Here is a 21,715-nt window from a genome sequence, read left to right on the forward strand (position 1 = left end):
ATCCCTTCCATAAACTTATCAAGCTTAATCTTAAAGCCAGATATGTCTTTTGTCCCCACTAATCCCCTTGGAAGGCTGTTCCAGAACTTCACTCCTCTAATGGTTAGAAACATTCATCTAATTTCAAGTCTAAACTTCCTAGTGTCCAGTTTATACCAATTTGTTCTTGTGTCTACATTGGTACTAAGCTTAATAATTTCTCTTCCTCCCTAATATTAATCCCTCTGATATATTTATAAAGAGCAAGCATATTCCCTCTCAGCCTTCTTTTGGCTAGACTAAACAAGCCAAGCTCTTTGAGTCTCCTTTCATATGACAGGTTTTTCCATTCCTCGGATCATCCTAGTAGCCCGTCTCTGAACCTGTTCCAGTTTGAATTCATCCTTCTTAAACATGGGAGAGTAGAACTGCACACAGTATTCCAGGTGGGGTCTCATCAGTGCCTTATATAATGGTACTAACACCTCCTTATCTTTGCTGGAAATACCTTGCCTGATGCATCCTAAGACCGCATTAGCTCTTTTAACGGCCATATCATATTGGCGGCTCATAGCCATCCTGTGATCTACCAATACTCCAAGGTCCTTCTCCTCTTCTGTTGCTTCCACCTGATGCGTCCCCAATGTATACCTAACCTTCTTATTATTAATCCCTAAGTGCATGACCTTGCACTTTTCACTATTAAATTTCATCCTATTACAATTACTCCAGTTTACAAGGTGGTCCAGATCTTCCTGTATGATATCCTGGTCCTTCTCCGTGTTAGCAATATCCCCCAGCTTCACGTCATCCGCAAACTTTATTAGCACATTCCCATTTTTTGTGCCAAGGTCAGTAATAAAAAGGTTAAATAAGATTGGTCCCAAAACCGATCCTTGAGGAACTCCACTAGTAACCTCCTTCCAGCTGGTAAGGGGGACACGAGGAAAATGCTCTGCGGTGTCAGAGCAGATAAGGGGGGACACGCCACCGAAGACCCCAGGCAACGTTAATCCTCTGGGCAGCCCTGGGTGACAGTCATTCTCTTGTCTCTGTTGGGTATTAGATTGATGTAGGTTACTCCCAGTGAGTCCTAAATGACCCATTCATATCACCCCATGACAGCTACGTGACAAAACACCTCATGTCTCCTGCTCTTTATAATCATAGCAATACCAATCACGGCAGGAAACTGAGGTGTGTATTGGCATCATACAAGTATCACCAAAAGTCCCACCTCTATCTCACACACACTGCTCGCAGCCCCTGGAGAGAAAGCAAAGCACAGGAAATGGACATTAGTCCAGCAAACACAGTGGAGGACAAGCTGCAATCCTCACACACTGGTCAAAAAGGAGACGCATGTGAGTCCCTATCCATAGAGAGGGGCTGGCTGGAGGCCTGATACCTGAGGGGCCATTCCATGAGCAGACCATGGAGGCAGGTCAAAGGCTTAGCTACCCCTGAACGGTGACATTGCAAAAGCACATTTTGGGGAATTAGGAAATCTAGTGACTCAGGTGAAATGGGAGGGAGAATTAAACTCCCCCGGTGGGAGGAGAAGGCTGGGGAATTAAACGCTAACATTCAGGAGCAACAGCCTCTAATTCTTCTGGAAAAGGAGAATGTAAGAAACAAGAACTGGGCTACGTAACCTCAGGAGGGACAGGTTCAAAGATCCAAGGAGCCTGGAGGGAAGACAGCTTGTGGCTGCTGTAGATGGGGAGAGGGGGACAAGACTCTCTCCAAACCCTCACTCTTCTTGACCCTGCCCTGATTTTACGATCTATGAGCTAGTCTCACGTCTTGTGGGCAGTTTTATACTTGCTAGAGGTAAGATGCCATGATCAGAGTATTACTTATTATTTTGGAACATGTGTGGAGGCAAAGAGGTGAGCATAAAGAAATGGGTTATTAAGGGCAGGTCGACACTACAGCCGGGATTGATGCTCTGAGATCGATCTAGCCATGGTCGATTTAGTGATACGATTTAGTAAACATAGCCTAAGCTTGCTACAGTTCAGGGCCTTATATTAAGTTGAGGCTTTGCGAGAGTGGTTATGCTCAAGTCTAGGATTTACCTGAGGTTTGGGTAGGGATTCAGGGTTAAAGGTCTGGGATCCTCCACAGCTCTAGATCCTCAAACCTTTCCTCCCTCCCACTGACCCACCCAGCCCACTTCCTGGGTGCCCTTCCTCCACACTCCCGTCTCCTTCTTCCCATTACTCGCAGCCGGCACCACCTCCTGGCGCCTTGGGAGCTTCTTGTGTTCCCTCCTCATCCCTTATGACCTCCTTCCTCCCTGCTGCCTGCTAGTGTATAGGAGATAAGGAAAAAAAGGGGGACAAAAACTTGTCAAAACTTGAATGATGAATAAAGGTATAAAGTTATTACTGCTCAGGTTCTTTAGAGACCCCACAGCTTCTAATAACCCAGGGGACAGGACTCCTTACCCAGCGAGGTCACCGTCTCATAGTTCTCCTGCATGACATCCCTGTAGAGGGCTCTCTCAACAGGGTCCAGAAGAGCCCATTCCTCCCTAGTGAAATACACAGCCACCTCCTCGAAAGTCACCGGATCCTGAAAGAACAAGAGTCCAACACTCAGGACCTGCTGCCCAACTCACAACCCCACTATTCACGGAACAGCAGCACCAGGTAAATGGAAGCTCCAGGACGCACATGTTAACAGAGTCCCACCTCACCTTGCTTAGAGCAGCCAGGAGGAAGAGAGAACCTTTGTGTCTCCCAGCTGACAGACGGAAGCAGGGTCGTCACATTTATCACATAGCTACAAGCCAGAGCTTAATATAGGAGATGGGGCTGTCTCTGGACCGTGCTGGTAGCTCCCTGGTAGGAATTCCAACACTCTCCAAATAAAATATATGGAAGAAAGGGGAAGTCAATAGTAAAGAATAGAAGTTTGAAGGTCAGAATTGTAGAAAGTTGGCAAGGGAAGCTATCAGAAATCAATGATCAACCAATGAAAATAAGAAGGAAGTTTTTAAAAGGACAAAATTAATCCTAACAATGGTCCAGATAATTAGAGTTTTGAAAGAGCTGCTGGAGGAGCGTGGTGGACTGTTAATGTTGATTTTAATTAGGACTTGGAACACTTGGGACATTCCAGAAGACTGGAATAAAGCTAATGCTGTGCCAATATTTAAAAAGTATAAAAGAGATGACGCAGCTAATTACAAGTGTGTCAGTCTGAAATCGATACTGGGCAAGAGAATGGAGCAGCCAATACTGGATTTCACTAAGAAAGAAAGGAGAGTAATATAATTAGTACCCATTAAAAAGGTTTAGACACAATAGATTCTATCAAACTAACTGGATATCCTTATTGGATGAGATCAAAAGTTTACTTGCAGCTAATAGTCCTGATGTAATATATGTAGGCACATGAGTTGGTTCAGCACAATATTTTGACTAGAAAGATACAAAATACACAGGGCATACATTAAATAAATTAAAAACTGGGATTTTAAATAGGGAACCATGGTCGAGTGGATTTCTTTCTAGCAGGTTCCCACAAGGATTTCATCTTGGCCCTGTGCTATTTAACATTCTTATCAATGACCTGGAAGAGAATATAAAGTCATCACCGATAAAGTTTGCAGTTGCCACAAAGACTAGGGATGGGGGTAACTAATGAAGTGTCAGGAGGTTCAGGTTTCAGCACTGGGAGTCTGGGAAGTTGTCCCAGCCCTGACTGGAGAGTTATTTCCTGTTCCACAAAGAGGGGAAGTTTCATTCCCAAAGCCTGTGCCTTGAAATTAGAACCTATCTGACACTACAGCCCATATTCAACATAGTGGCAGGATTATAATATGATTAGGACATGACTCATTTTGTACAAAGTGTCTCATGTGTGGTGTCACTGGAAAAGTTATGATTTGCTGAATATGATTATCTTACCTGTGCTATGGATATTGACTCTGTATCTATCTTTCAAATGTGCTTACTCTGGGTTAACAGCCACAACGAGCCTTTCAGGTACAACAATGAAGAAGCCAGACAGTGTTCATGGCTCATCAACAAAGACAATGGACTGTGGAAGAGCTTAGCCCTCCTGTGAACGGTTCAGCCAGCCTAGGAGTCATGGCTACTGTGATTCAGCAGGGCATGTGACCAGACCACATGACAATGAACTTCATTTTGCTACCTGTATTTTTCCACAAACCGGACTGGGAACTGAGGTTAGAACAAAGGGTTCCTGGCATATGGAAAAGCTACATAAGTGGAGTGTGACATCAGCTCTTGGCTTCATACCCCGCACAAGAGAACTCCTGGAAACACCTGAGGAACAAAGACCGAACTGGGGGAAGTGCTGGTTCCAGGGTAAAGGGATTTCTAGCTTGGTATGGAAACTTGGTGGACTGCTTGTGTCATCAGTCAGGGTGAGAAATTGCTAATTCTCTCCATCTAGCATGTTAGGCTTGGTTTGAGTTTTCGGTTATTTGCTAGGTAATCTGCTTTGATCTGTTTGCTAACACTTATCGCTGGGAAATTGGCTGTTGTCTTCTCTCTCTCCTTGAGTGGCTTAGGTAACGCACTCAGGTAAATTAGTTGGCTGCATGGAGCCACCTGCTGTCGTGTTGGGTGATAACAGGCCCTGGAGAGGCAGGCTGAATCTCCAGCAAAGCAGTGTGAGAAGGGCCAGCCCAGCTTGATGGTTAGAGGGCACAGCGGTTCCCAGAAGCCCCTCAGACTGCATCCCGGGGTGAGAACCCATCACACCCTAGAGTACACAAGTCTCAGCAGTTTTGTCACATCCTGTCCCCTCTTTTTCTCCACTAAAGATATTTCCTGCCTCCCACCACCTCTAGCAGATACCACCAGTGGTGAGCTTCAGCCGGTTCGCATCAACAGGTTGTTAAATTTACAAGCCTTTTTAGAACAGGGTGTTCCAGGACAACTGCTTCTAAAAAAGCTTTTAAATTTAACAAAGGCTCGGGTAGCTGTCCACCCAGCCCTCAGCCCACCTCCCCCTCTCCTCTGAAAGCCCCATCCTCCTTCTCCTCCCCATCCCCTGCTTCCTGCGAATCAAATGTTCACAGGAAGCCTGAAACAAGCAGCAGGCAGGTAACGTGGGCCGGGGGGGGGGGGAGTGGCGCGCGTGGCTCAGTCCAGCTCCACCTGAGCGGCTCCCCCTTGCCCTGGCCGAGCACCCCAGCCGGGTCCTGTCTAAGCACCCGTGGCTCGGGGCTGGTCCCGGCTGAGCGGCTCCGACCCGGCCCAGCTCAGGCCCCGCAGCACCGGTCCCGGGCGAGCGGCTACAGCCCGGCTCAGGGAGTTCAGTCCTGCGGCGCCAGTCGTGGTCCCGGCAGAGCGGTCCCAGTCCTGGCCCCAGGCAGTGTGGTAAGGGGCAGGGAGCAGCGAGGGGGTGTTTGGTGGGTTGTGGGGGGTGGATAGGGGTCAGGGCGGTCAGAGGGCAGGGAACAAGGGAATTGAATGGGGGCAAGGGTCCCAGGGGGCTGTCAGGAAGGAGCAGGGGTTGGATGAGGTGGTGGGGGGCAGTCAGGGACAGAGAGAAGGGATGGTTGGATGGGGCAGAGGTTCCGAGGGGGCAACAAGAATGAGAGGAGAGGTTTGATGGGGTGGCAGGGGGCAGTCAGGGACAGAGAGAAGGGATGGTTGGATGGGGCAGAGGTTCCGAGGGGGCAACAAGAATGAGAGGAGAGGTTTGATGGGGTGGCAGGGGGCAGTCAGGGACAGGGAAGGGGGGGATGGATCAGGGGTCCCTGGGGGGGGGGGTGTCAAGGAACAGGGGGGGGTTGGATGGGGCACGACCTCCGGGGGGGCATGAGCCCCTCATGAAGTGAGGAGGAAGGAACCTGTTGTTAATATTTTGGCAGCTCATCACTGGCTCCCACCCTCCTATACATTTACCGCTTCTCTCTCTCCAAGCAGAAACCACCACCAGCTCCCTGAGAATCCCTTACCTGAGCCAGCTCCATTGCAGCCATTGCCTTCCCCCTGGGAGGATGGGATGATCTGGAGCAAAACGTGGACGTTATTCTGTAGCCTGCCAGGTTGAGAAGGGCAATGTGAGAAAATTCACACAGGGTTTCTCTCCTTTCCACATGTTGATTCCCCCCAGGATTTCCCCTGCTAATAGACATTCTAGGTTCTGCCACACTGGGAAGCACAGAGTGACCTTATTCCAGTACAGATCTAGCCCCCTCCTACCAGGGTGTAACCCTCTGACACATGGTGAAACCCACCCAGCAGCAGAGTCTCTCTGTTACACTTATCAAGTTTGCAGGCGATACCAAGCTGGGAGGGGTTGCAAGGACTTTGGAGGATAGAACAGAAATTCAAAATCATCTGGACAAACTGGAGAAATGGTCTGAAGTAAATAGGATGAAATTCAGTAATGACAAATGCAAAGTACAGCGCTTAGGAAGGAACAATCATACAAAATGGGAAATAACTGCCAAGGAAGGAGTGCTGTGGAAACGGATCTGGGGATAATAGTGGATCAGAAGCAGAATATGAGTCAACAGAGTTACACTTTTTTTGCAACAGTAAGTATCATTTGGGGATGTATTAGCAGGAGTATTGTTAACAAGACACGAGAAGTAATTCTGCTGCTCTACTCCGCACTGATTAGGTCTCAACTGGAGTAGTGTGTCCAGTTCTGGGGACCACATTTCAGGAAAGATGTGGACAAAATGGAGAAAGTCCAGAGAAGAGTAACAAAAATGAATAAAGGTCTAGAAAACATGGCCAATGAGGGAAGATTGAAAAAACTGGGTTTGTTGAGTCTGCAGAACACTCAGAGGGGACATGATCACAGTTTTCAAGTACATAAAAGGTTGTTACAAGGATGCCAGAGAAAAATTGTTCTTCTGAATTGGTGAGGATAGGACAAGAAGCAATGGACTTAAATTACAGCAAGGGTGGTTTAGGATAGAGATTAGGAAAAAAACTTCCTAAATGTCAGAGTGGCTAAGCACTGGAATAAATTGTCTAGGGAGGTTGTGGAATCTCCATCACTGGGGATATTTAAGAGCAGGCTGGACAAACACCTGTCAGGGATTGTCTAGATAATATTGAGTCCTGCCTTGAGTGCAGGGGACTGGCCTAGATGACCTCTCGAGGTCCCTTCCAGTTCTATAATTCTATGAACCAAAGGCCAGAGAAGAGCAGAATCAGAGGAGTCACTCTGGGGAATTCTCCCTGTCACTGTTCCCAAGGCAGCTCTCTCAGGTTTACAAAGCTGTTTGATGCTCCAGCCTTTATACAGTCTCTCATGGCAGTGAACCTTTCATGGGCTAGGACTAGTTTTAGCTTTTGGGAAGCGTGAGCCCTGGGGCTCTGAGACTGGGCCTTCTTGTCTCAGAACATCTTGTTTCTTTCTGTGGCCCCCCAGTGAGTCCAAATGAGTAGATACTCCTGACAGAGACTGTGAACATAAGAACGTCAGAGCTCCCAACGCATCAGACCACTGGTCCATCTAGCTCAGTGGCCAATGCCAGGTGCTTCAGAGGGAATGAACAGAACAGGTAATCATCAAATGATCCACCCCGTCACCCATTCCCCGCTTCCGGCAAACAGAGGCTAGAGACACCATCCCTGCCGATCCTGCCTGTGACACTGGCAGATGAGGTGTTAGCTCTTGCAAAAGCCCCCATGTCTTCATTGAACAGGGATAAAAACATAGCTGGAATCAGTCTGACTCACCTGTGTTAGTATTAGGGATTAGGATTATAAGAATGCATTTACGCTTTATTGAATGCTTGTGAGTTACTGCCTGGGTTAATATCTGACTAATTGCATTGTGAGCCTCTGTGGCTCTGTAAATCACCAGACAGGAGAGAGACTTTACCTAGGTGAAGTGCTGACTGGCAACCAAATGCATTACATCCTGCCTGACAGGAAAGGTTCATCAACATCAGATAGACTATTACGGGATGTTAAAGACGACAAAAGACTGTTGTTGTGCTCTTGACTTCCCATTAGCTCAGTTTGCAGCTCAGAGCACATGGCAGGAAGGGGATAAAAAACGCCATACAGAAGGAACGGATTATCTGTATGCTGCTTGGACTCTGGGGGGCAAAGATTCTAGGCATAAGCAAGAGATCCCGGGCTGATTAGCCTGGGTTAGTCCTGAGGAAGATATAGGGCTTGCTTATTATAGAGGCTTCTATTACCTTTTGAAATTTAAGACTGTAACTTGTCTCCATCTATAGGATTACCTGTTTTAACTTCGTAAACAACTCTCGTTTCCTTTTAAATAAGTCTTAATACAGGTTATTACAGGACTGGCTACAAGTACTGTCTTTGCTGTGAGATCTAAGATTCAACTGACCTCAGTAAGTGACTGGTCCTTTGGGACAAGGTCAGGCGTGACAAAGCCCTGGCTGGGATGATTTAGTTGAGGATTGGTCCTGCTTTGACCAGGGGGTTGGACTAGATGACCTCTTGAGGTTCCTTCCAGCCCTGATATTCTATGATTCTACGACTGGCAGTAACCTGAACATTGCTGAGGGGCCACTAGCAGGTTTCAGGGCGGGCGCCAAGCAAGGCCAGTATTAGACTCACTGAGGCCCAGGGCAGAAAGCTTAAGTCCCAGCGCATGGGGCTGAAGTCCAGGGCCCTGAGCCCCTACCTGGGGCTGAAGCCAAAGCCTAAGCAATGTAGATTTGTGGGGCCCCTGTGGCATGGCCCCCGAGAGAGGAAGAAAGTGGTCAGAGGACTCAGCCAGAAAGTTGAGCCCTGACACACTACTGGCTTAGAGGGTCTCTGCCAGTCAGGAAGGGCTAACAGCGAGGGAAGACTGGCAACTGATGGTTGGAGGGGTGAAGAGGTTTGGGATATGGTGGGGGAAGAAGCGTCTGGGACTGGATAACCTGGGGCTGGGCAGTCTCCATAGGGGACACTTGCTTCTCCTGTGCCCTTTCCACACCCTCTTGCGAGTAGAGAATGACCACCCTGTTCCCACCCCCAGAGGCAGCCGTGTCTCAGGACTCTCCCAAGTTCCACCCACTAACTCTCTTCCCATTTGGGGTAGAGCTCGGGGCAACAAATCACCACCAAGATGAACCCAGCTGAATGCTGCTTGTTCTGGTGCCACAGGGGCCTCTGGAGGGTGAAAGGCAGAACTGTAGCACTTCTCAGGCAGAATGTATCTTCTTCACGCCAAAAAAAAAGAAATTCTGAGCTGGACGTGAATTCTGTGCATAGGCAGTGGTGCAGAATTCCCACATGAGTAACTCACACCAGACACAAACATAACCTGCTCACTCCCATCTCTTCTCCCTATGTGTCGAGTCCCAGAGCTGCTGCTGTCATTAAAGCACACAGGCTTTCACTCTCATTAGTGCTGGCAAGACCCAATCCAGTTACAGGACTGAACCCTTATTTTCCTATCACATGGGGCAGTCTCAGCTGAGGGGGAGGTGAGATGGGGAGGTGGTACAAAGGGGAAAGTTGTTGTACCCATGTTGGTCCCAGAGTAGCATAAAGCTATTTTTAATTGGTTCTAAAATAATTACCTCACCCACCTTGTCTCTCCAAGAGATCTGAAAGTGGCAGAAGGAGACAAACAGGAAGACAGAGCTCAGGACTCTAAACCAAACATTTCAAACCCCTGGAAGAAACAACATTTCCCTTCTGCCCCTGGGTACGTTTGGATCCTATATGAGGGACCAACTCATTCCCCTCACAGCAGCAAAGGGAGACTGCAGCCAGCCCCAGATGGTCTTTCCCAATCCTGGGATGTTTGTTATGACAAAGTTTGTGTGTGGAGGGTGCACGGGCTGGGTACAGCTGGACCGATCTGCAGATTGGAAAGTCAGGACAACTCCAGCACATCTTGGGGGCTGTGGGCAGGAGGAGCAGTTCTGGAGCTCAGCCTCTGCCCCCTCTAGATCCCATGGCAGATGGCTCTGGCAGCATCAAGTGGGTCCATCACTGCAGAGGAAGACTGGGGTAGTGTCTGAGATCAGGGTGAGAATTGGAGGGGGGGGTCCATGCTCAAGAATGGGGGATGGAATTCACCTTCCCACCCCTCTGCGGAGCTCAGCAACTAAGGATTTATCCAGTGAAGTGAATTTCAATCTGGGTGACTTTGAGTCAGCCACTGAAAGATCCTTGGGCCTTAGGTTCCACACTGGCCACAGGAGTTTACTAGTTCTCCCTCCCCAGACTGTCGGGGGCAGTCAGGGATAATTAGTGGGTTATGGGAATTAGAAGATTAAAATTCACTAAGAGCAATGATATTTCTGTGTTTATTATTAAATCCCCAGACACCCACCAATCCCCGTCCTCCTTCCGATGAGCTATAAATATCAAAGGGACTCAGCTACTGATCCTGCAGTCAGTTCCTGCCCTTCCCCACTTTCTAAAGCAGCACTTTTAAGAACAGGGCAGGGAAACACGTAAATACTTTGAACCAAATTCCAGAAGCTGCTGAGCATGGAGAAGTTAAAATGAAACCAAAGTTTCATCTCTCCAAGGACCTGGCCCCTAGTGCAAAATAAGACACTCCCCAGAAATCTGAAATGGCCACTTCATAATTGACAAAATATTATTAATCTCTTCACTTTTGGGAATTATCAATAAGAGAAAACCCAGTGACGGTGATATCGTGAGGAAAGGATCTCATGTGTCCTTAGATTATACTGATTTGTAATCTGGGAATATATACACTAAAATGCCTAATTTGTAGCCGTACGACAATTGTCTCGTGTCACTACAGGGCAGAATTAAGGTTGGATGCCTTAGTTGTGAATTTCCATCCCCTAACATATTGCAATTGCTGTTAAGTGGGTTTGTCAAATTCATTTTGTCACTTTCTTTCTTTTAATTTCAATAGATAGTGATGTTTATTTTTAAGCCCTTTTTTCAATGTTTATAATTTCAATGTTCAGAGCTGTGAGAAGTTATGGGAGTCGTCAGACAACAATTATTTAATTACAGTAACTGCTGAGATTCCAAAAGCCAAATCATATAACTGTTCGAAGAGAAATTGTCAATGTCACACCCAAAATATACCGTGTAAATATCCTTAAATCAAACTCCACTTTCTCCAGAAGCATTTCTGTATATTACCTATATAAATATTTTTTCATCTGTGTCTGTACAGTGAAATTAACATTTACTGTAATTTATTAATAAAAATCCAATCCTTTCAAACATAATTTTAAGTAATGAAGTACTTGAATTCTTTCACTTCCTAGACTGGAATGTTTCATTTCAGGATAATTTCACCCTCCCTGTGATGTATTTCACTCTCAGTGCCGTAACTCCCTCATGATGTAGCTCCTGTCTGGGAGCTCTGCTGAAGCCAGTGGCATTATGATCAGTTGACACACTGACATGAGCAGAGACACATGGGGGAGGGTGGAGAACGAGGTAACATGGAGGCTACCAGAGTTGAATGTGACCGTGAGAGCAAACGCCATCTCAGCTTCCCCTCTCTCCCACCTCCCAGAGTCAGTAATTCTGAGAAATCGTTCCCTGAAATTTAAATAGCCCCAGTATGAGAGACAGTGATTAATGCAGGTACCTTAGGGGCTGCAGCGCCAACCCCCTGCCTGGATGAGGAGGGTGAACAATTGCAGTAGAAATGGGTTAGGCTGGGAGAGGGCAGAGCTGATGTGGGACTGGGAGCGGAGCTGACCAAAAGGCCAGAACTCATGGGGGGTTTGGGAGAAGAAGTCAATAGGACTGGGTAGAGGCATTTCAGTGTATTTTCCCCATTAACCATTCTGCCATGTATTTAATTTAGAAACTTTTCTTTCCCATCTAAACACCTTGGAGCTAAGCTGGGCTGATGCATTCCCACTTACAGTGGTACAGTTGTAATTAGGTGCTTAATCAGAAGCTTATGCAACATAAAGCAGTCAGTAATGGGCGTGCTTTCATTAATTAACTTGACTGTGTGCTGTGCAGCGCTTTTAAAAAAAGATGGTGTGAGAGAGTGTCAAAATTTAGGTATTAAGAAATGGTAAGTAGGCGTCAGTTCATTTCTCATGCATTTCTCTCCTAATTTTAATGTTAGTTTTGAATCACTATTAATACCATGTTGTTTTACCAGCAGTAGGGTCCATTTGTACGATTGTTTGCAAGATTTCATTGGATATTGTGAACCAGGCATCTTCACCTTTTATTTTGAGATTCCTAAATACAATCTAGTGCACCTCTCCTGAAAGACTGCAATCCCTGGCCGGTGACATGTTCCTTAGAGAGCTAACACCTGACGAGCCCTTTCGCCCTAAAATGTGCATTTGGCTCTTTGCCATTGCTTAATCCGCCCCACCAGGAAACACTATAGGGAACCCGGACATTACAGTCGACCGACACTAGATACAGTTCTACCAGCTATGGGCCAACATTCAAATGGGTCTGTTTGTTTATCTTTCATTCAGCGTTGCAATTCTTAGATCCCATTTAAAAACTGGAAGTGAAATAACTGAAGCAAGTTAAGGGGAGAGAGCGGCATTGGGCATAGGTGGGGGTAAAACAATAAATGGAAAGAATTGACTATGCAAAAAGGAACATCGCAAACTATCAGAGCCCCAGACCCCTGCACAACTGAACCCACTCCAGCCAAGCATATCAAGCTGGGTCCCTGAAAAATAGCCCAGCCCATCTGGCAGTGAACGCTGCGTGTTCCAGGCAGAGCTACGGTGTGTGCGTCTGCTCCGCTGATGTGCTGCTTTGGTAGGGAACGCACCACAGCCACTGGGAGCAGAGACATGGACTCCTACAAAACACATTCCCCGATACACCTCCAATGCCGCACCCCTCCCCACCTCCCCACTGTCTGCCATCCCCTCCCCTACCTCCACATGGCCATTCTCAGCCTATTGCTAACACTTCCTCCCAGCCTTCAGCACTATAAATCAATAAAACATGGTGTTACAAAAGGTAGATTGTGCCACAGAAACCTGATCTGGATGTCAGTAAGGTTTTTGATACAGTTCCATATGGGAAACTATTTGTTAAATTAGAGAAGATGGGGATTAATATGAGAACCGAAAGGTCAATAAAGAATTGGTTCAAGGGGAGTCTACAAGGGGGTCTTATTGAACGGTGAGTTGTCAGGCTGAAGGGAGTTACTAGTGGAGTTCCTCAGATCAGCCTTGGGACCAACCTTACTCAACACTTTTATTAGTGATCTTGGCAAAAGAAGTGGGACTGGGACACAAAACTGGGAGGGATTGCCAATATGGAGGAGGACAGGAAAATCATAGAAGAAAATCTGCATGTCCTTGAAAGCTGGAGTAATAGAAATGGGATGAAAATGAACAGTGCACAAATTCTAGTTGTTAGTCCCTAATTGCATAATTTTGCAATAATCTGGGGATTTATCAATTGAAGTGACAGAGGAGGAGAAAGACCTCCAGGATAATTATGAGCTGCCAACGTGATGCAGCCATGAAATAGGTTACTGCAGTCCTAGGATACATTAGGTGAGGTATTTCCAGCAGACACATGAAAGGGTTAGTACTGTTATAAAAGGCACCGATGAGACTTCATCTGAAATAGACCTCTACATTCTGCCCTTAAAGTCTGTGAGTCTATAAACTGTGCTTTGTGTTGCAGAGACACCGATGGAGATCAGGGCCCCATTGTGCAGCACATGGCAGAGAACCTGACTGAGATCAGCACTCCCATTCTGCTGGGCACTGCATAGACAGAGAGGGACGTTCCTTGCCCCAAAGAGATCACAATCCAAGGAGACAATGGGTAGGAGGAAAACAGAGAGGGGCTGTGACTTCCCCAAGGTCACCAAGCAGGTCAGGGACAGAGCCAGGAACAGACTCCGTAAATGCCAGAGCCACATCACCCGCAGCTTGGAAAGGACCCAGACCCCATTGTATTAGGCTGGAGGAAGAGGTGGTTTGTCCATGGATGCACAGGCTGTTTTGGCAGGGCAGCCCCGCTGCAGCCCCTGCATACAGCTGGGTGTGTGTGTTACGGGTCAGGAGAAGTCAGTGTCCAGTCCAGTGGGGCTGTGCTCCGGGCTCATACTTCCAGCACTCACTGCTGCCCCTCCCTTACCAGCTGCACTGGTCAGCCAGCCCCAGGCCTCTGTGAGGTCACTGCCCCCCGCTCCCACCACTTTAAACCTTCAAACAGGGACATGGTGCACCAGTGCCAGAGTGTACTAGTGTAAAGTCTGTCCGTACTAAGGGTTTGCACCAGTGCCTAAAACACCAGTATGGCAGAGACCTTCAGTGCCCAAAACAGCAGCACGGGAGCAGTAGAACTGGGATCTAGTTCTAGTTCTGTCACAGGCCTTGCACACATCAATGTTTCTCCTTCCAACTTTAGTCTCTTTACCCAGCTACCCACTCACTGCGGTCTCCCCTCTCTCCACAGCTGCTCACCATTAAAATCTGTGTGCGTCTCACCAGAGCTGAGTTAGTTCAGCTCTGGAATAGTCTTACAATGGGGGCTGTGGAGTCTCTTTTCCTGGAAGTTTTTAAGAACAGGTAGGACAAACCTCTGTCAGAGAAACAACATATACTTGGTCCTCCCTTGGCAGAGAGAGCTGGACTTGTTGACATCTTGAGGTCCTATCTAGCCCTACATTTCAAGGATGCTATGCAATATATACGTATAAAACAACATACAGAGAAAAACCACAACAAAACAAAAAACTACATTGCACAGCATAAAATGACACAATACTAAGGAGAAGAAAGCAACACAATGCAAACTAACACACCTTAGAACAAAAGTACACAATGCAAAATAGCTCAACTCAAACCAACATAACACAGGCACCAAACAAGCTAAGGCAAAACAACGCATCATAAAAACTATGCAACACAACATGGTGCATCATAGTTTCAAAAGGCACCATGGAAAACAGCTCAGCGTAGAACAGGACACAGCACAAAAGAGAATTATTTCAATCTAGACCTGGAAGGGATCTTGAGAGGTCATCTACTCCAGCCTCCTGTGATGAGGCAGGACCAAGTATCCCTAGACATTCCCAGACTGGTGAATCTCTAACCTGGTCTTAAAAACTTCCAGTGAAGGAAATTCCATAGTCTCCCTCGGAAGCCAGTGCAAGGCAAACACAGGCCAAAACAACACTGTACACACACACACTGGGCTTGTGGATAAGTGGAGAGGCAAGCATTCAAACAATCTGGGTTCAGTTCCCAGTTTTGCCCCAGATTCTACATGCAAACTTGAGCAAATTAGTTGAGCTCTCTGATTTTCAGCCTCCCCATCTGTAAAATGGAGAGTCGCCTCCCACCATTGGCCTATTTAGCCCTTGAGCCTTTTGAGGCAAGGCCTGTCCCTGTGGGCATGTTGACACTGCAGTCAGACACCAGCGGCTGGCCCGTGCCCGCTGACTTGGGCTCACAGCTCAGGCTGTGAGGCTGTTTAATTGTGGTGTCGGTGTTCCTGCTGGGACTGCAGCCCAAGGTCTGGCACCCTCCCACCTCACGGGGTCCTACAGCCTGGCTCTAGCTTGAGCCAGGACATCTACACTGCAATTAAACAGCCCCTTTGCCTGAGCCCTGTGAGCCTGAGTCAGCTGGCATGGGCCAGCGGGGGGGTTTTAACAGCAGGGTAGAGATACCCTTGGTGTCTTTTCCGCACCTGTCACAATGGGGACCCTGATCTTGGTCAGTGTCTATGCAGAGCCCTGCACAACAGGAAGCCTGATCTCAGTTGAGGACTCTGCAACTCCCAGCCTTACAGGATCCCTGATTTTGTTTAGGGCCCCTGCAGCAACTGGCAAAATGTGGGGGCAGGATCTGTCAGGGTCTGTGCAGTGCACAGCACAGTGCTGGGGTGTGATTTTCATTAGGGTCAGTGCAATGCCAGAGCCAACAGGGACACAGATCTCAGTCGAGGTCTCTGAAGTGCTCAGAATAATGAACGCAGCAGTTTGGGTCACAGTCGTGTGCTGCCTGGCACAAGGGGGACTGTAATCTCGGTGCAGGTCTCAGTTTTACCTGGACAACAGTGTGGTCTGATCTCACCTGGGGTCTCCGCAGCACCTGGCAGAACAGGGCCACGCTCAGTACGACAGGAGCCCTGATCTCAGTCACACACCTGGAGAGAAAAGTGGGAAGATTTTCGAGAATTTGATATCAGTATTTCAGAACTGAGGAGAAAATGGGGCACAAACTAAACATTTGCCAATAGAAGGGACAAGCATCAGCATGTGGGGAGATTTTATGTCACCATTCAACAGTTCAAGAGAAAAGAGGGGAAATTGGAGGGGATTATACAGGGATATTGAATCAACAACAGGATGGGACGGATTCTTCTTGCCTCACACTCACAGGGCCAGGACGGAGCCGTGGGTGATGTCTTTTCACAGGGGAAAGGAGTGGGGCTGGAGTCAGAAAGTCACTGGCTGTGGGGAGGGGCTGGCAATGGGGTCTAGGAATTTGACTAGCAGGCGAGGGGGGGGCTGCTGGGTTGGGCAGGTGGGGGAGGGGAAAGTAGCTGGACTGGGAAACCTGGGGCTGGGCCGTCTCCATGGGGGACACTTGCTCCTCCCTCCTCGGTCTCACCTCCCAGCCCCCGCCCGGCCCCACGCAGGGACCCCAGGGTAGAACCTGGCCGGGCCCGGGGGGCGCTCGGCTCCTGCGGGGACAGCAGGTCCCCGGGGCCAGACAGATCATCTCCCCACCCCTCCTCCTTTTTCCCTGCTGAGAGACCCGCCCCCCCGCCATTTCCCGGGGAGCGGTTTAATACATAGCAGAGCTGGGAGGGCTTGTGACCTGTAAACAGCCGCCAATCCCCAGCCCTGACCCCCCCACTGCACCCCAAACTCCCAACTCCCCCCCAGCCTTGACCCCCCCAGTGCACCCCAAACTCCCAGCTCCCCCTAGCCCCAGCCGCTCCCCCCAGCACACCCCAAACTCCCAGCTCCCCCCAGCCCCAGCCGCTCCCCCCAGCACACCCCAAACTCCCAGCTCACCCTCAGCCCTGACCACCCAGCGCACCCCAAACTCCCAGCTCCCCCCAGCCCCAGTCGCTCCCCCCAGCGCACCCCAAGCTCCCAGCTCCCCTCCAGCCGCTCCCCCCTGCCCTGACCCCCCAGCGCACCACAAACTCCCAGCTCCCCCCAGCCCCAGCCGCTCCCCCCCAGCGCACCCCAAACTCCCAGCTCCCTCCAGCCCCAGTCGCTCCCCCCAGCACACCCCAAACTCCCAGCTCCCCCCAGCCCCAGCCGCTCCCCTCCAGCCCTGACTCCCCCAGCGCACCCCAAACTGCGAGCTTGCCCCAGCCCTGACCCCCCAGCCCTGATCCCCCCAGCGCACCCCAAGCTCCCAGCTCCCCCCCAGCCCTGATCCCCCCAGCGCACCCCAAGCTCCCAGCTCCCCCCAGCCCTGACCCCCCCAGCGCACCCCAAGCTCCCAGCTCCCCCCAGCCCTGACCCCCCCAGCGCACCCCAAACTCCCAGCTCCCCCAGCCCTGACCCCCCAGCGCACCCCAAACTCCCAGCTCCCCCCCAGCCCTGACCCCCCCAGCGCACCCCAAACTCCCAGCTCCCCCCCAGCTCGCACCCCCAGCTGCTCCCCCCCGCCCGGCTCTGACACCCCAGATCCACCCCGCGGCTCCCCCTCCCCTCGCTCCCAGGCCCAGCCTGGGCTCCGAGCTCTGCAGCCGAGCCGCGCTCCGGCCCCTCCTGCAGCTCCCGGCCCCGCTGCTCCCGGGCTCCGCCCCGGCCGGGACGGACACTCACCCCCCGCAGCCCCGCTCCGGCCGCGGGGAGCTCGGGGAGCCCCCGGGCAGGGGGCGAACCAGGGAGCCGGGCCCGGCCCCTCCCGGCAGGAGCGTGTCCGTCCCACGCGTGTTCCCCCCACCCCACGCTGCCCCCGGCCTCACCTCGCGGGCTGCGCTCCCGGCCCGGCCATGGCCCCGCTGCCGGCACAAAGGAGCCGGGCCGGGGGGGCAGGAAGGGGCGGCTCCTCCCCGGGCCTGGCCTTGCCCCCCGGCCCCACGCAAGGGGGTTGGACACGCGGGGACCCGCCTCAGCCCGGAGGGGGCAGGAGAGGGGCTGGGGCTCCCCAGGGGAAAAGCAGGGGCGGGGGCTGGTGCTGCTGAACCATCAGACTAAGGAGCCCCCGGCTGAGAGTGCAGCGAGCACGTGTCAGTTCCGCGCTGGAGGTGGGATCCAGCACGTGTCAATCACCTGCCTCTAAAGCCTCTAAATCCCCTGGGCACCGCTCGCCAGGGCACCGCTTGGGAGCTGCCCTGGGAATAGATCCTGCAGGAAATCCCTTCCCCCCTCTGCTAGCTTGTGTTTGTTACAGCCCTGGAAATAACCCCGCTGCCTGTGTGCTCTACAGAGAACAGAGGAGCAAATTCTCTCCCTGTTCACCCTTCCACAGCCATGAAAGGAAGGAATGAACCCCCAGCAGCACCCTGCCCCACAGAGTCCCCCCTGTAAGGAGAGAGATGTGCAGTGACTAGGGCTCCAGCTCAGCGTCACCAGGTTTATATAACTTTTGGTGATGCCCAGAATGGGTCCAAGTCCTGCCCTTCCTTCCTCGCTCCCCCCCCCCGCCCTCCTAAAGTTCTGGGAGGGAGTTTGGGTACATGAGGTGCAGGCTCTGGGATGGGCAGGGGGTGGGGGGAGACGGTGACAGCCTGTGGGAGTGAGTTTGGGTGCTGGAGGGGGTGCAGGCTCTGGGAGGGAGTTTGAGTGCATGAGGTGCAGGCTCGGGGGCTGGGCAGGGGGTTGGAGTACAGGGGAGGCGGGGGCGGACCCTGTCAGGCAGTTTAGGTGTGGGCGGGGTCGAGGACCTGCGCTGGGGCAGGGGGTTGGGGTGCAGGGGGGCAGTGGCAGGCTCTGGGAGGGAGTTTGGGTGTGGGATCTGGCGTGTGGCAGAGGGTTAGGGTGTGGCACCTATCTCGGGCAGCTCCCAAAAGTGACCCACACCCCCATCTGCAAGCAACTCCTACATGGAGGAGGCCTCGGGGGCATCGGTCTCCTGGCACCACTGCCCGCTGGCACCACCCCTGCAGCTCCCATTGCCGCAGTTCCAATGGCAGAGTTGGCACTTGGAGTGGGGGCAGCGTGCGAGAGACACACCCCACAGGGGCCATAGGGATGTGCCAGATCCTTCTGGGAGTGGTGCGCCGTGCAGAGCGAGGGTGGGCAGGAATCGTTTTAGTCCCCTGTGCTGCTGGTAGTTTTAGCAGGAGCCCCAGGGCCCTTTCAAATTGCCCAGGGCCAACTGCTCAGGCTTTCTGACTTGCTGATGGGGAAGCAAAGGGAAGGCACATATGCCCCTCATGAGCAGTTCTGGGGAGTCTTTTGGGGGCTCCTGGAGTAGGCAGCAGAAAGGTGCAGCCTCACCCCCGAGTCTGTTTCACTGGAGGAGAGTAGGGGCTGCAGGCTGATCTCCCACCTCTGTGCATCCAGCAGCCTGTGCTCTCCCCTGCCATGCTGGAGCCTCCACATTTATTTAGTGACAAATAAAATTTGCAGAATTTTTAAATATTGTGCACAGAATTTTTTTAGTGCAGAATCTCCTCAGGAGTGAGACTGACTCAGGGACCCAACGTGGATTGTCACTGCCTGGTTAACCCCTCAGCCACCACACCAATGCACAGAGAGTGCCAAGGCCTACTGCTTTGCAGGGCTGGGGGCTGGCGTCGGGTCATACACATTCAGACTGTGCACACCCCCCGCTACAAACCGCTGCTGATTTCCCATCTAGGACGTTAGACGTTACTGACAGGGTTTGTTTGTGGTCTGTATTTTATCTCATTGTTAAGTGTAAGAAGTATAAATTGTTTAATATGTTCAATTAGTTGGTTACTAAGATGTTTATGAAGTAAATCACTGGCTTTAAAATAAGATCCAGTCTGGAGCATATGAACTATTGACCCCTGGACTCCATCTCTGAGAGGGGACGTGTTTACCATCAGGACACAGGCTCAGACCAGTCCAAACCGGTTTTTCCCGCCAAAACCAGCCCTCAGCGTTCCATCTCCTCAGAACTTTTCCCACCACAAAAGTGATGTAAGGACGTGTTCAGGGCCTGCGCGGGGCTGTGCACCTGACTGGGGGGAGGTTTCTCCAGCTGGGACCGGCCCCCTGGGCAGCCGCGGGTTCTGCCTGCACCAGCCCCCTGGGTCAGAGCCCCCCAGTGATTGAGAGACCTCGGGGGGCGGGAAAGTGACTCTGCCCCAGGGAACCTGGGGAGAAGCCTCAGAGCTGCCTCAGCCCCAGTGGAGCTGCAGCAGGATCTGCCCCCAGCACCCCTGGGATTTGGGGGGCAGAGACTGGGGCCTGGTGGGGGGGATCCCCTGTGGTGTGGGGGGAGATGGGCGATATCAGGCAGGGAGGGGAGTAGCTGGAGTTGTAGGGAGGGGAAGGTCAGTGGGACACGGTTGTGGGGGGGGTTGAACTGTCTCTGTGCAGCCAGGGAATTCCTGGGGGGTGGGAAATCGCGGGCAGCCAAAAGGGGGAGGGGAGTTAATTGGATCCTTCCCCTGTTTGTGCCACTTTCCTCTCACCCCTGATACAAATTCGCTATAGGTCTGCCCCTTTTCTCTCTCAGTATCTCACATGGGACTATAAAATCTGGGGCGATATCCCCCCTTTCCCCTCAAATGATCAGCTCTCCCATCTCCCCCGATTTCCCCCGTTCTCCCCATGAGTCTCAAACGTCAATTTAAAATCTTCTTTAGTGAGGGGCATTTTCCCACCCATTTTATCTGCAGTGATTTGTCCTTGTTTAGGTAGGAAATTCTTTCCCTGAGTCATTCTCCAAAACATGGCTGCCCCTGGAGTGGGGATGGGATAGCTCAGTGGTTTGAGCCCTGGCCTACTAAACCCAGGGCTGGGAGCTGTCTCCTTGAGGGGGCCGTTTGGGGATTTAGTTGGAGATTAGTCCTGCTTTGAGCAGGGAGTTGGACTAGATACCTCCTGAGGTCCCTTCCAACCCTGATATTCTATGAGATGCCTGTTCTCTGCCAGCAGGGAAGGGAGGAGCACGTGTCCCCCGTGGGGACTGCCAGGACTCCAGTTTCCCAGTCCCAGTTGTTGCCCCCTAATTACTAACACAGTTGCCTGCAACCATCAGTTGCCAGTCACTTGTCCATCCCCCATAGCTGCCCCCTTCCTTTATCCAGGAACTTTTAGCTCTCCCTCCCATGCCCTTTTAATCAGCTTCTCAAAGGGCTCCCTGCTGCCCCTTGGGAATGGTGGTGGTGGGGGGAACCATTACTTTGTGTTTATGTATTGGACAGTCGTATAAAATCCAGTCCAACAGTCCCCCTTTTCCACTAGTTCAGGAACAGCAATGTAAAATCCCCTCAGATCTTGGTGTTTTTCTCTCATGTTATCAAATACGCAGTTTGTGACACATTTTCTTTGCAAATCTCAAAGATTCATATAAAATAACCTAAACATTTGCCCCACTTCTCCCTAGCTATCTATTTCTAATTAAATATGCCCTGAGATTTTCCCCTGTCTCTCTAATTATAAAATACCAAGAAAATCTCAGATTTACACCTTTTCTCAGATTCTTGAACCTGGATATAAAATGTTTGCAAATGTTGCCCATTTCCTCTTTATTCATTTATCAAATATTAATGTCAAACACTCAGATTTTACCTCCTATCAACAACTGATATAAAATGCTTCTGATTTTCCACTTTCTTCTCTATAATTTGCAAAATGGATCCAAAATCTCTCACATTTCCACTCTTTCTCTTTCATTTCTGAACGTTGCTCTCAAAGCTCAGGTTTTGCCCCTTTCTGTGTCATTATCAAACGT

General features: G+C 50.6%; 2 protein-coding genes across 2 annotated transcripts in view; both read right to left on the reverse strand.

The window, feature by feature from the left end:
• LOC127039738 (gastrula zinc finger protein XlCGF57.1-like) overlaps positions 1-17,859 on the reverse strand; it is a 188,901-nt gene extending 171,042 nt beyond the window's left edge. The window contains exons 1-2 of the mRNA XM_050933596.1: positions 17,808-17,859; positions 5,927-6,009 (exon numbers count right to left, since the gene is read on the reverse strand). Of these exons, the coding sequence (XP_050789553.1) occupies positions 5,927-6,009; positions 17,808-17,836 (112 nt within the window). The 5' untranslated portion in view covers positions 17,837-17,859. The remainder of the gene's footprint in view (positions 1-5,926; positions 6,010-17,807) is intronic.
• LOC127039421 (zinc finger protein 501-like) overlaps positions 1-21,715 on the reverse strand; it is a 238,988-nt gene that overhangs the window by 4,709 nt on the left and 212,564 nt on the right. The window lies entirely within an intron of this gene.

The sequence above is a fragment of the Gopherus flavomarginatus genome, chromosome 23 (assembly GCF_025201925.1).
Source record: "Gopherus flavomarginatus isolate rGopFla2 chromosome 23, rGopFla2.mat.asm, whole genome shotgun sequence".
Taxonomy (NCBI): Eukaryota; Metazoa; Chordata; order Testudines; family Testudinidae; genus Gopherus; species Gopherus flavomarginatus.